This window comes from Lissotriton vulgaris, chromosome 1_1 (assembly GCF_964263255.1).
Source record: "Lissotriton vulgaris chromosome 1_1, aLisVul1.2, whole genome shotgun sequence".
NCBI classification, from domain to species: domain Eukaryota; kingdom Metazoa; phylum Chordata; class Amphibia; order Caudata; family Salamandridae; genus Lissotriton; species Lissotriton vulgaris.
Window position 1 is genome coordinate 999,290,720 of NC_141685.1, and position 15,004 is coordinate 999,305,723.

Below are 15,004 nucleotides of genomic sequence, written 5' to 3' on the forward strand. Positions count from 1 at the left end.
CCCACACACAGTGCCAGCAATACAGCCAGCAGGGATGGATATAGATAGGTTTTCTCTTGGAGAATTCTGCATCACTGGGCTCTTCTGACAACATGTAGGCTACTTTGGCAGGAAAACCGCTGCTGGCCTTGCAGAGTACTTCCAATACAGTAGATTTTCCTCTGCAATCTGAGGAGAGGGGCTACGTTGCTAAAAATAACAGAAGGAATTCCACTAGCTACACTCAAGCGCATAGTGGACAACTCTCCCCTCCCCTACCAGCTGATCTAAATCTTCCTTCCCTGGTATAAGCTACTGGGATGTCACCTTACTTTTCATTCCCACTGAAAACAGCAAAAAAGGGAGTGTCCTCACAACATGTTTTATTTGCTTGTAGCATTTACTAATAGGTGCACTTTACTTGAAGCTGCAATTGCATTTACCAGACTGAGTAATCTAGATAGGTTAACCGAAGGTTTAATAGACGATCCATAATGTATTTGAGGCGGAAACACATGCCACTGATTTAGTTGATCGTACAAAGGGGGCACATTTAAAGAGTAATAATACCAATTAATAACTACCCACTATGTAATGAGCTAGGCCCACCTCGTTGATCTCATAGCCAAAAATGTAGCTGTGCACAGCTCTGATGAAGTGTTGCTGTGTTGGTTAAATGTGATGTTCTAATGGGCAAGAAGACTTAACACAAGATGTTAGAAACAGAATTGCAAAGAACTTGGATTTTGGTATCACACTTTCAGTTGTATTTCATTCTGAATATAAAAGAAGTTAGAAAATTATATTATCGTAATAGATTTTCCAACTTGCTCTATAGATGCCATCCATCTCAAGAGCATGGTGAGTTAAGTCTTGAAATGAAGCAGGTCCAACCCATGGCCCCTTAAACCGGTCTGTCCGGGTAGCTCACCCAACAGAAAATCTGTCAGATGGAACGAGGACCAACTTTGATGCACTCTTTTCTTCAGAACCAAAAATACTTGTCTCCTTTTCTACTGTTGCGCACAGAGCTACGTCAACCCCAAAATAGGGTCCCCCCCCATGGCTCGTCTCTCACCGATCATGTTTATTGTGTATGTTTAGTCTTTGGCCCAGCTCACCCATCCCATTGTTTCCATTGTGACCATACAGTGATGGCAATCAGCTACCCTTCAGATCTCGTTCTATTCCTTGTATTCTGGCAATCGGTGACTGAATGTCAATCACCGACTGAATCCTGTCAAGATACAGGTGATGGTGGTGGACTGCGAAGAGGTTTTATGGGGACATGCATTTAGGACATAGGAACTGGGATGATACCCCATTCCTGCAGCATGAGCAAAAATACCTGGGTGTGAGGACTAATGTCCATTTTCTCAAGCCACAACTGTTTCTGCATCATGTTTCCATCAGTTCCAGATATTGAAGACAATCTAACATGTCATATATTTGTGGGCAAATTTTCTGTAGTTAATGGAGCTATATTATTTCTTTTTGGATTATAGAAATGAACATCCCAACTCTGGGTATCTCAAAATATAATGATCCCTCCTTTGTTTGACTGTCACAACTCTGTGTTGCCGCACCTCTTAATCAATCCCTTTTCTGGTTGCGGGTGTGGCAGCGGCTTCTTTTAAAGGTGCTGTGCATCACCTTGCAGGTAGTGCTCATAGCCTCCCTGCAGTTTCGAAAGGGCGTGATCTAAAACATATACTACACAATCCTTTCTATTCATGTAGCACTGAATTCTGAGTGTTTTTCACTTCCTTCGGCAGTGCAAGCGAGGGATGTCTTTTTCACTCTTGCCACCTACCGCTTCCTCATAATCTCCAATCTATGGAGAATCATCTATATTGAGTAATAACTCTTTGTTACGTTGAGTCTCCCATGGTTTGGTTTGCTTCATTGAGTGGGTGTAAAAGCACACTGTAAACAAGTACGAACATTGCAAGCCATAAGCTAGGTTTAAAACGGTCTGGATTGGACATGGGTGGTGTACATCCTGGGGCTTTAGCACAGGTCTGAGAAGCATAAGGTGACGTCCAGATATACAGACTCAGGCCTCATAGTGGCTAAGCGATTGCACACGCGCCGCTGGAAATCGCCCTATCCCCCAGTAGCTAAGGCCTGGTATCGCTCCCTTCTGTGCTGGGCACAGGCGGAGAGTGTCACACTCCACAGCGAGGATGCAATTGGGCTACGTAAGCAGCCGTTAGCACCTGTGTGGGATCAATAATTGCTGGATTTTCGGATGGCAGACTAGCAAGATCCAGATAATACTGACGCGGCAACAAGCGAGAATGAACACATAGCACCGCAAATGGCGCCCCATTAGGCCCACTAGGGCGCAGACACTGCACGCCTGGCTGCTGATAACCCCAGACACTTAAAAATGCACATCAGATGTGCAGACAAGGGCGCGTACAACTGTTTCTTATTATGTAGATGGGTTGGCTGATCCAAAACCTGGGCAGATATGACCCTTAATTTGTGTGGACGTGATGGACATATTGCCATCATATTGACATATGGACGTATTGCCATCCAGTACAATTGTATACTATAAATGACGGCAGAGATTTTCTTTTTGTCTACCTCTATATAGTCCTCCTCCCCTCTTTCTCATACGCCTTTTGTGAGCTCATGGGCCAGACCATCACCTGGACATGCATTAGAATTGCAAACTAGCGACGGCACTGAGAGTGTATCATGTTGATGCATACACTGTAATATGCAATGATCTTTGGTGATTGGGGATGCATAATATGTATACGGGCTATTATGTTATGTTTTGTTAAAAAAATCTTTGAGAAATAACAATAAACAAGTGTAAACAAAAAAAAAAGCTAGGATTAAAACGATGGTACAACACCCACTGTTTAATCACTATACCAACAGCCTGATCGGCGCACAGGGTTTGGGAGGAGAAATGTAGGCCACTGTAAAGCAAAGAGTAAAATAAATATATATAGGGAAAGTATGGGAGAAGAGAAAGGAGGCGTCTGTGCCCAGGGTGCTTTCTTCCTTCCACCTGGGACATGCTGAACTTTAGGCATTCTTATTTTATTTTATTTGCCTGTCAGCCAGTGTTGGATTTTGAAAAAGGGAATAGGTTTTACAGAATGTTTGCTTGTGGGGCTTAACCACCACACCCTACATCCGGGGTGACCCATTCTCAGAGCGTCTGCCACAGGTGATCAACGGATGGGCCCTTAAAACTTAGCCACTGAAAGGCAAGCTTTTGCAACATTGTTGAGACCATAACACACCTGTCGTCTCTTCCCTCATCCTCCCTTTCTCACCTCCCCTGCCCCATCCACTACTTTTCTCTCTCCTCTCCTAATTGTATTGCCTATTTTTTTATGTATTATGTAATTGTTGATCTTTTTCTGTTACATTGTTGATTCTCATGTAAAGCGCTCTGATACCTTCGGGTCTAGCCAGCGCTATATAAAACTCTTTAAATAAATAAATAAATAAATAAATAAATAAATAGATCAACACAAATAAAATAAATATTCACATGATAAGATTTCTTAAGTAACAAACAGTTATTTTCTTTAAAAGATAATTTCGAAATCTAAAGTGCACATCACGGTTACCCTATCAGGCTTTACTGGATGAATCTAGTTGTAGGAAAAATCTACAAAGGGACATTGTAAGGGCAGCGTTGCTGCTGTTTTAATTACTTGTGGAATTAGCAAAGCCACCCAGCTAATGAATGTGGTGGCAAGCAGCAGTATCTTAGCCTTCCTGTAGCGCTTTGTATGCAAGGTCAGATGCTGACGGCTGATTACCTCCACAGCTAACTTACTGCTGCAAGAAGAACCAAATCATTTGCGATCATCAATGAAGAAGCACTTGTAGGGCAATCCTATAGAATATGTGAATTGATTGCTTTTGGCATACAGAGCAAGAGAGCTGCCAATAGGGCTTGTATCTTAATGCCCCATTCCTCCTAGATCAGTGAGTGAGCAACTATGTAGTGCAATGGGTTATAACCCCCCAAAATAAATAAATACATTAATTAATTAATAGAAAAACTTGGCTAACAAGCAGCAGGGTACTAGCCTTACAGTGGCTCTTTCAATTTATTGAGCTAGTGGCGGCAATTCACTAAATGAATGAGGAAGCCAGCGACAGTGTCTTAGCATTACTGTATCGCTTTGTGTCTGAGGTGGCAGCGAGTCAACGAGCTATGCTAGCTTGAAGGCACAGAGTGGGAATCGCATTCACCTGCACTGCGGCCGAGCTCTTACTCTCTTGGTCCTTTAATGCGCCGCACACTGGTTCGACGGATGCAATGATATCAGCAAGCTCACACAGGAGGGCCTGAAAAAGAAAAGAGCTGGAGACATTATAGTGGTCAATCTCTGCAGATGAAGATATTTGTTTCATGTTAAAAGTTGCTTGATATGTCGGGGCCTGATTATAAAAAGGCAGAATGCAATTGTAGGTGCAAAATGCTCACTGACATTTTCCAATCTATGTTTAATTTTTACAATGTGACTTATATATTCCCATAGGGTGTGTTGCATCACAGGCTTTTCGAGTTTGGCCAGCCTGATGAATATTAATTAGGCATGTCACAACATGCGACGCGGTGTGATTGGCTACTTACACAGGCGTGAAGAGCTGCAAGGAAGAGCAGATCACAGTCCCTGATTTTGCTTTTCCAAATAGGAAACATGGTTTTCAGATTTAGGGGCTTGGGGGTTGAGCAGAGAGTGGCCTGTTTGGTACAGTTCCCAAAGAGCAAGGGCCAGCTTGCCCTTTGAGAATCAGTTGCCACCTCCTTTGAAGTGTAAGTGATCAATGTTTTGCAACTTCAACTGCAGTTACAATGTTTGATGCAACTCACTGGGAATTGCAAATGGAGGGTAAGTTGATGTCATGCTACCCAGTATTTAAAGGAATGAGTCTCAAAGCCACGATAGGGATTCAGAAAAGCTTTGCTGAATTGGTAAAGGAATTTAGTACATTATAAAAAATATTTTGCTGTTGCAAACCCTATTATTCTCTGGCTGCAAAATGGATTTGTACATCAGGACCATAGCTCTTTGAAACATGTGTGGAGTCATGACCAGTCATTCAATGTCACTGCTACTCCTCTGTGTGCACCCCACCACTAATTAGGACGTCTGAAAACCTACCTATTTTCCCAGAAATGCTGGAGATCAACCACCTAAAAAGTGATGAAGTAAATACAGAAATTCCTCCTATCGCATTTTCCGTCTACTTATCCCTGTGCCCCTTTCCCCCCAGATACCCAAAGTACTGCGCCTCAACAAGGGACATACTACACTTGGCATTATGTTGGTGATTCAGACCTTCAAAGCTGGTCCCTTCATTGTCATTGACAGGCGATGGCTATCAGAGACAAGAGATGAACTCTGGCATTTACAGGACAAACATTCACCGTCTGAAGAGTCCCAAAACATGAAACATACATGTATCTTAGGCAGCTCCTGAGAAGGGCTTGGTGCTTTCCAAAACCCACATGAAAGCAATCATGAGTGTTATGCGTGGCCCCGTTGGCACCATACCTTTGTGTTTGTACCCAATAAGAAACGTCAAGTGAAAAGAGCTGGCAAAGGAAAAGAAAGCACCATTTTTGAAAAGCCTGACTGATGGGTGGAAAAAACAAGAACCAGGTGGGGGAAGGTGGTGTTGCAACGTCAGAAGTCAGACTCAGGGAACCTGTGAGACTCTCTTGTAGGGGAGCCTCATTGCAACTTAAAGAAACAACTTTGGGGCAGATTTATGAGGCCCTTGCGCCACGCTTACGCCGCTGTTGCGTCACGCAAGGCGGTGTAAACGTGGCGCATCCCTACGAGGCATTTACAACGTGACGCATCTATGGAGATGCATCACGGTGTAAGGCCCTGCGCCACATGAAACCTGCGTCAGGTTTCATGTAGGTGTTCCGGTGCAGGGGGGGGGTTCCGTCGCAGGAACGCCCCTGGAAAGTGACTCAGTGAAATCTACAAGATTTCACTGAGTCACTTTCTACGTCAATTCCTTACGCCTGCTTGAAGCAGGCGTAACGGTGATGCACCATGCAATGTAGGGGTGGCCCCTGTGCATTGCAGGAGTCATGTCGCACTTGCGACATGACTCCAGCAATGCGCCGCCCGTACGCCGAAAGATGCATCACACATCTTCCCTGCCTTGCTCCATGGTGCGCCGCATTGTAAATGCGGCACACCATGGGTGGCGGAGCTGTGGCGCACTGTGGCGCACATTAACTGGCACATCCCTAGGGATGCCCCAGTTAACGTAAATCTGCCCCCAAATTTTTGTGATGCATGTTTCTGGCCCTACCTGCTGTGCATGGCAATTTTTTACCACTAGAGAAGAAGGGATAGCGAGATGATCGAATGGTAAACTGGCGTCTGCTACACTATAAGCCGTAGAGTCACCGTCTTGGGTATATGCTTATTTGACCCTTTTATCCAAACATACCACAGGAGATTGACAAAGATCCAGGGAGGCACTGGCATTCAAGCACAACCATATGAGAATGCATCCACTGCCTGCGACTTACGTTTTTCTGTGGACATGGAGTACTTTCATGGGAGGTGGCTGGACTGCGACAGTTGATTCCTGGGAAAAGAAACACATAGTATTTATTGTAAAAGACAACACTTTGTGGTGCTGGATATCTGTTCACATGTTCCAGATTACCAAATAGGCACCAGCATATGGGCTCCACTCCCTTTAGTTGCCCCGCGACAACGGATCAAAATACAACTTAAAGGACATAAACCAGAGACATCAGATTCACATAACAAATTGTCTCTTAAAAGCTCATCTTCTGGCAGCTGTCAGTTTGTAAAAAATCTGGTGCATTGAGTATTAGGAGATAATTTGCGAGATGGGTCCTGAAATTTCAACTGCCTAGAGGCCTCCACAGGGTTCAACCTGGCACTGCTGTTCACATACCAGTATGAATGCAGGTGGAGAAGGCAGACTATATACTTATCTAGGAGTGAGACATTGCTCTCCCCAGGGAAATGAATCTACCTTAGGCAACCTATTTTAACTTTCCGTAAAGGAGGTCCATTATGAATTTAAAATTGTGTGGTTACATTGGATTTGTTTTGTACATCATACTGTGCTACTGTCTCTGGTGCATGAGAAAGGTAATGTCTGATTCCAGTGCTTCATGTGTAGAAGGAATTACAAAAAAGTGCATGGCCCCATAACTTTCATTATGAGCCTTCCACCAGTGCTATGAATGCCCAGGTTATGGTGTGTGTGTGTATGCGCGCGCGCGGGCGGGCGTGCGCGCGTGCGTGAGTGCGCGTGTGTGTGTGCGCGTGTGTGTGTGTTTCTCTTTTGCTCTGGGTATAAGTCTAACAATGAAAAATAATAGGTACTTGTTCTGGTGCCCTTCACCTGCCATGCCTGTCACAAATTAGGCACTGTTTGTGTCCCTCGACTTGTAGATGCAGATCCAGTGTGAACAGGGAACCCTGTGCTACTAAGCACATAGTCTCAGTGAATATCTACATACTCACTCAGGCATGTGGTTCGGTTAGTCCAGGCTCCAGATCCAGTAGAAGGGACACTTCTTTCATCACATGTGCAGTTATAGGTCCCAGGGATGTTGTGGCACTTGGCGTTAGGGCCACATATATTGGCATTTTTTGCACACTCATCAATATCTGGGAAAGAAAATGTAATACATTATAAATACATAAAAATAAATGAATGCTAGTTAGAGTAAGAGATAGAAACATGGTTACATACGTGTAATAATAGTTTTGTTGCTTGGTACTGTTCTACATTCACATGTTGTGCATTATTCTAATGGATGGCGCAGGATCTGTATTTGTTTATAACAAAAGTTAAAGTTTGTGCACATGGAGGGTCACCATGACTCACTATGATGTTGACTACCCTAACCCATGCCCACCAATTGTAGATTCTTTCCTTTTTTTACAGTGACCAGTGGTGTAACATAGGCCCATGCAGCCCTGAGCTGCAAGGGGCCTCATCAGCACATTACCTTGACTTGAGAGCTCCTGATTGAGTCTGAAGGGGGGCCCTCCTTGTACCTTGCAGGGGGGCCCCCTCAAGTTTTGTTACGCCACTGATTCTCCTCGAAGTGAGAACAAACAAACTATGCCTAAAGTAATTTTGCCTGGAGCGTATGGGTACTAAATTAAGAATCTCAGAATACAGCATAACAGAAATTTACTTTGTTGGCAAGTACTTAGAAACAAGACTGCAAACCATGCCCCATCAAGTGCAGAAGTAGAGATATACATAGAACTGTGCTGGAAGCAGAACAATGTCAGGTGCAAGCAAATGTCCCAAGGAGAGCTCTAAAATCAACCCACAAGCAATAACAGAATGATAGGCAGTCAAAAATATATTCCAGCGTGAAAAAGAGGGTTGGTGCCCTCAAAAGTAATGCCACCTTTCAAACCCATACATAGCAGTGGATTCCAATTACTGTAAGTGACTATCATCTGCACAGGATGAGTTAGTAACATAGTTTTCATACATGTAGCTTTTGTCTTCTTTGATATGGAAAAGATAATTCTCCAGTGTAGTAAAGTTGGTTTCTTTTGCAGTACCCACCACGTTTTGCCAGATTTCTGATGCCAACTTGACTGAGTGTGTGCTGAGATCATGCTAACCAGGCCCCAGCACCTGTGTTTTTTTCCCAAAGCTGTACCTTTGTACCCACAATTGGTTCACTACTTCTAGGCTGCATGTAATTCCTTAGTGCCTCTGAGGCCTGCAGCATGTATTGTACCAACCTCAGAGACCCCTCACTTTAATACCCCCACGCTGCCATTGCAGTCTGCATGTTTGGGTGCAGATAAAACTGAAGAGTGAATATAGCACACATCCCTGTGTGCCATGCCCATCAACACTGCCTGTGGTATGGGTACGTCACGCTCTCTAGCAGGCCACACAGCCCTAAAGGCAGGGTGTACCCTACCCAGGCCAGGGCATGGATGCAGGGGCATTATGCCCCTACAGTGTAAGTGTAGTGGAACTATTTTGACTGCATGGGCTGGGAGTTTGTCAACACAAACTCCACAGCTCCATGATGCCTTTACCGAAGCCTGGGAAGTTCGATATCAAACTTCCTAGCACATTAAACCTACACTGATGCCAGTGTGGGATTTATTGAAAAATCATTCAAAGGGCACCTTAGAGTTGCCCCCAGAAAAACGCCCAACTCTGGTGTGGTTCCTGACTGGCTCCCAGCCATTTGCCACCACCAGGCAGGTTTCTGACCCTAGGTAGAGAGCCTCCGCTCTCTGGGTCTGGAAACAAAGTACATCCTGGGCAGAGAGGTCATGCCTCCACCCCCAGGATGGGCAGGGTCCTCGAAGAGGGAGTGTCAAAGGCCCGCCTCCTTTGTCAGCAGCCCCCAGCCTTTTGCTGCTATAAGCAACTGGCTCCCGCCGGTTCTGATCACCATTATGGGTGCGAGACCCTGCGGGAAAACCTACCCAGGAAAGGAGGTGTGCCCACTTTTGCCAACCCCACTCCTCAAGTGGGGGAGGTGAAATGAAGGCCACCTCTCAGTCTCCACCATCTTGAAGATGTGTGGACGCTTCCAATCAGGAACAGGCCTATACCCCCCTCCCACTGGAAGGTGGCATACTAGAGGGTGTAAACACCCCAGGATAATGACCCATTGGTCCCAACCCACACACTCCTGCAACTCCGCTAAGTCTATAACTTAGGGGCACCTCTGAAAATTGCCTCTTCAGATTCGACGTGACAAGAAGAAGAAGGACCGAAGAGCTAGATCCATGAGTTATCACCACTCTGCGCCCAACCCCCATGGCCCGAGTGGCCCAACTCCCCAGCAAGGTCCCCCCAGTGATCTGGACCTGTGTTCCAGCGTTGGACAACCTTCATCGACCTTCTCCTCAATGCCTGAAGCCTCATCCTGAAGGGCACCTGCTACCCGAACTGGTGAGAAGAACCCGACACGAAAGGACACCCCTGTACCCGCAGCTCCAGAGACCTTAGGTGCCCAACCGATGGTGTCAGGGTGTCGAGCAATTCTTCAACTTCATCCTCTATACTTTGGCTCCCTTAATCCAATCTTCTGGCTCCAGCCTGCAGTCTTTTTCTGTGACCGACATCCTCCATAGAAAAGTATTTGGCTCCCGACATCTCCTGAACACCTTGCACCCGACCGCCTCTGCGCAGCTGGTGGTGTGGACTTGGTGCCAATCTAGGATCCCATTTGCCCTTACCTGAACCCCAGGAGCTTTACACCTGAGACCGAGTAGCCTGCCAGTGAGCCACATTGGCTAACATTGGAACCATGCACCCTGCACCCGGCCACCCTAGTGCCACTAGTGGTGCCCCTTGAGTGCCAACCTGAACCTTGATTCTACCCCCAAAACTCCAATCCTAAAAACGTTTACTTACCTGTAAACTTAACACTTCATTTTCTCCAAGTGTTTTTTGAACAGTTCACCAATTGTTTTCTCAACTGCAAAAGTAATCTAAATATTCCTATCAAACCAGTATTCCCTGTCTTTTGAAAAGTGACAATGTATGAAGAGTTTAACTTACCTGCTACTAAGTAAATTTTTGTTCTAGAAATAAACAACAAAATAACAACTTTTTATACAAACAACTGGTCTGGATTCAGTCTTTAAGTATGTGACATCATTTCTTGCCTGAGTGTGTACAACAAATGCCTAACACTTCACTCTGATAAGCCTGATTGCTCAACCACACTCCACAAAAGAGAGTACGTTATTATCTACTTTATCCTCTGCTATATCTCTGGAGATCCCCTGGACTTTGTGCACAGAATACCTTACTTTTGTATAGTAAATACAGAGCCAGCATCCTACATCATGACTCACCAGAGAGGGTTTCCTGAAAGTATTATTTGCAAATATAGCAATTGGTCTATGCCACTACCAGTTCTTTTCAGAAAATATACCTTTTTGCATATCTATACCTACATATATGGGTTGCTACAAATGATTTGCCCTATTATGAATACACTCATCCCCCTCACTCTGCCATCATTTTCATATCCTGATGGATGTCCCAACTAAGTTTGCAGACCATGTAAAAATCTGGAATTTGTTTCGGACACAAAGGTGAATTTAATTCCCTAAATTGACAAATGCTTCAAAGATTGTTGGCTCAAGCTGTATCAGCTTTGGAGCAGGGGTGGCCTTAGGCATGTGCAAGCTGTGCACCTGCACAGGGCCACCAAACCCCAGGGGCCACCACGCCAATATATCCTTAATATAATAATCCTCTGAGGATGGATACATATTTGCGTGGTGGCCCCATGCAAGGATTTGTATGCCTCCGGCTCTGTTCCACTTCCAAACACCCTGACCACCCCTCTTCACTGGCCTCCGTGTTCCGCCCCGCCCGGACCCCCTCTTCCGGGGCCCCCTACCTACGTTCCTGCCCAGGGCCACTATGAGCCTAGAGCCGCCCCTGTTTGGAGGATCAGGAGGCTCTCCACCCTTGGGACTTTCATATAGTGGTAGTGGAAGCATTGTCCAGCCAATGTGTTAATCTTTATTCGGTTTAAATAAAAAAACAACAAAGCATTGATTCATTTGAATCTAATCTGTTCCTATCGATTATTTGGTGGTCCACCAAAGGGCATGTGGCATGACTGAAGAAACTATGAATCTTTTATACCTTGGTCCCCACAGAAGATATCCTGTATCATATTCAAAGATAAACATCCAGTGTCTACCAGTAAAAACCTGATTGAAAAACCTGACTCTGGTTTAAAAAATGCCTACATGGGCTGGTTCTACATAACAATTTGCCCTCTCACACCCAGAAAGAGTCTCTGCTGTCCTTCCAAAAAAGGCATAACAAATGTTTTTTCTGCTAATCCACCTATTGCCATCTAGATTTGTTAGGTGTATTGAATGTCTGGTGTACATAAGTAAACAAGACAAAGTGAAAAGCAGTACTAAGCAGTGAACATCAAACTTGATGGTGTGTCTCTCTTTATTGGTATAGGTAATTACAGGGAAAATGACACTGCTCAACTCCACCTCTTCATGGCATTTGTAATTCTTCAAAATAGAAACCTCTTCATGCCTTCTGCACATGCACGGCTACCTTACTGTTGGTTTCAATCAATCAGGACATTTGTTAAGCACACTACCTACCCGTGAGGGTCTCAAGGCGCTTGGAAGGGGAGGGGTGCTGCTACTGATCGAGGAGCCAGGTCTTGAGAAGTCGTCTGAAGGCCAGGAGGTCTTGGGTCTGCCATAGGTTGGTGGGGAGGGTGTTCCAGGTCTTGGCGGCGAGGTGGGAGAAGGATCTGCCGCCAGCGGTTGTTCTTCGGATGCGTGGCACTGTGGCAAGCGCGAGGCCGCCGGAGCAGAGCTTGCGGGAAGGGACGTAGAAACAGAGTCGTTTGTTGAGGTACGCTGGGCCGGCGTTGTGGGGGGCCTTGTGTGCGTGGATGAGGAGCTTGAAGGTTATCCTCTTGTTGATGGGGAGCCATTAAAGGTCTCTCAGGTGGAGTGTGATGTGGCTGCGGCGGGGGATGTCGAGGATCAGTCGTGCTGAGGCGATCTGGATGCGTTGCTTCCGTTTCAGGAGCTTGTTTGATGTTCCTGCGTATAGGGCATTTCTGCAGTCCAGCCTACTGGAGATGAGGGCCTGGGTTACTGTTCTTCTCGTTTCGGTGGGGATCCACTTGAAGATCCTGCTGAGCATTCGTAGGGTGTTGAAGTAGGATGAGGAGACAGCGTTTACCTGTTTGGTCATGGAGAGGGTGGAGTCGAGGATGACCCCCAGGTTGCGTGCGTGGTCAATGGGTGTCAGGGCTGTTCCCAGTGGTGTCGCCCACCAGGAGTCATCCCAGGCTGAAGGGGTGGAGCCGAGGATGAGGACCTCCATCTTGCCCGAGTTTAGCTTCAGTCAGCTGTTCCTCATCCATTCGGCGACAGCCTTCATTCCTTTATGGAGGTTGGTTTTGGCGGTGTGAGGTTCTTTGGTGAGGGAGATGATCAGCTGGGTGTCGTCGGTGTAGGAGATGATGTTGAGGTCGTGCTGACGGGCAACGTAGGCGAGGGGAGCCATGTATATGTTGAACAGCGTTTGGCTGAGGGAGGAGCCCTGGGGTACGATGATCTCGGTGGCGGTGGAGCTGAAGGGGAGGAGGCAGACGCTCTGTGTTCTGCTGGAGATGAAGGATGTGGTACAGTCTAGGGCCTTCTCTTGGATCCCGGCGTCGTGTAGGCGTGTTCGTAGTGTCTGGGTCAGACCGTGTCGAAGGCGGCTGACAGGCCCAGGAGTATGAGGGCTGCTGTTTCTTCATTGTCGAGCAGGGTCCTGATGTCGTGGGTGGCGGCGATTAGGGCGGGTTCGGCGCTGTGGTTGCTGCGGAAACCGGACTGGGATGGGTCCAGGATGTTGTTGTCCTCGAGGTAGCGGGTCAGTTGCTTGTTGACGATTTTCTCTGTGACCTTCGCCGGGAACGGGAGCAGGGAAATGGGACAGAAGTTCTTCAGGTGCTTGGGGTCTGCCTTGGGTTTCTTGAGTAGGGCGTTGATCTCAGCGTGCTTCCAACTCCCTGGGAAGATTGTTGTCTCAAAGGAGGTGTTGATGACTTTCCGGAGATGGGGTGCGATGATTGTGCTGGCTTTGTTGAAGACGTGGTGTGGGCATGGGTCAGACGGGGATCCGGAGTGGACGGAGTTCATGATTTTGATGGTGTCATCGTCGTTGACGTTGGACCATGCTATCAGGCAGCAGGTGGTTGTGGCGGTGGGGGTCTCGGTGGTTGGCGGGGCGGTTGTGGCGTAGAAGCTGTTGTGGATGCCTGCGATCTTGCGGTGAAAGTAGGTGGCTAGTGAGTCGCACAGTTCCTGTGAAGGGGGGATGTCCTTGGTGTTGGAGCTGGAGTTGGAGAGTTTCTTCACGATGCTGAAGAGCTCTTTGCTATTGTGTGCGTTGTTACCCTGACGGTCCTTGAATGCGGTCCTCTTGGCGGTTCTGATGAGTTGATGGTGTCTGCGGGTGGCGTTCTTGAGGGCCGTGTAGTTTTCTGCCGATCGTTCGCAGAGCCAGTTCTTCTCCCATTTCCGGCAAGTTTTTTTGGAGGCCTGGAGGTCTTCAGTGAACCAGGTGGCTTTCTTGCTGGTGTGGCTGTTGGAGGGTGTCTTGAGTGGGGCGAGGGTGTTGGCGCAGTCGTTGATCCATTGTCGAAGGTTGAGGGCGGCGGTGTCGGTTTCGGTGGGGTCGGCTGGTGGGCTCTGAGAAAGTGCGGTAGCTAGCTGTTCTTCAGTGACTTTTCCCCAGCAGCGATGAGGCATCTGTTGGGTGAGGCGATGTGTGGTGGGCTTCCTGAAGGTAAAGTGGACGCATCGGTGGCCGGTCCAGTAGGGTTCGGTGGTGTGGTTGAAGGAGACATGGGGCCTTGTGGAGAAGATGGGGTCTAGCGTGTGATCGGCGGCGTGGGTGGGTGTTGTCACAAGTTGACTGAGTCCGAGGTTGGCAAGGTTGTCGATGAGGGTGGTGGAGTTGGCGTCGTTGTTGTTCTCGAGGTGGAAGTTCAGGTCCCCGAGGAGGATGTAGTCTGTGGAGGCGAGGGCGTGGATGCTGATGAAGTCACTGATGGAGTCGCTGAAATGAGGTTGGGGTCCTGGAGGTATGTAGATGAGGGTTCCTCTGAGGGTGGTGTTTGGATCGGTGTGGATCTGGAAGTGCTTGTGTTCGGCGGTGCTGAGGGTGTAGTCGGTGTTGGTCGATACTCTGAGGGTGTTCCTGTGGAAGATGGCGAATCCTCCTTCTGTTCCGTTGGCGCGGTCCCTGCGCGTGATCTTATATCCTTCCGGAATGGAAATGGCGATGTTGGGTGTGGGGGCAGAGTTCAGCCAGGTCTCTGTCAGCAAGGCGACGTCAGGGCAGGTGAAGTCGAGGAGATCCCAGAGCTCGATGGCTGCGGGCGGAGCGGGTGTTGAGGAGGATGCATCTGAGATAGTTGGGTTCCTTGGTGGGCGGTGTGGCTGACCGGATGCAGTTCCGGCAG

The 15,004-nt window shown here is 47.3% G+C and overlaps 1 protein-coding gene across 2 annotated transcripts in view; it reads right to left on the reverse strand.

Moving 5' to 3' along the window:
* Positions 1 to 15,004, reverse strand: part of ADGRE5 (adhesion G protein-coupled receptor E5) — a 168,742-nt gene that overhangs the window by 49,889 nt on the left and 103,849 nt on the right. For both annotated transcript variants that reach the window (XM_086961088.1, XM_086961097.1), the window contains 3 exons: positions 7,503 to 7,649; positions 6,527 to 6,585; positions 4,216 to 4,311 (listed from right to left, as the gene is read on the reverse strand). In XM_086961088.1, coding sequence (XP_086817214.1) covers positions 4,216 to 4,311; positions 6,527 to 6,585; positions 7,503 to 7,649 — 302 coding nt within the window. The remainder of the gene's footprint in view (positions 1 to 4,215; positions 4,312 to 6,526; positions 6,586 to 7,502; positions 7,650 to 15,004) is intronic.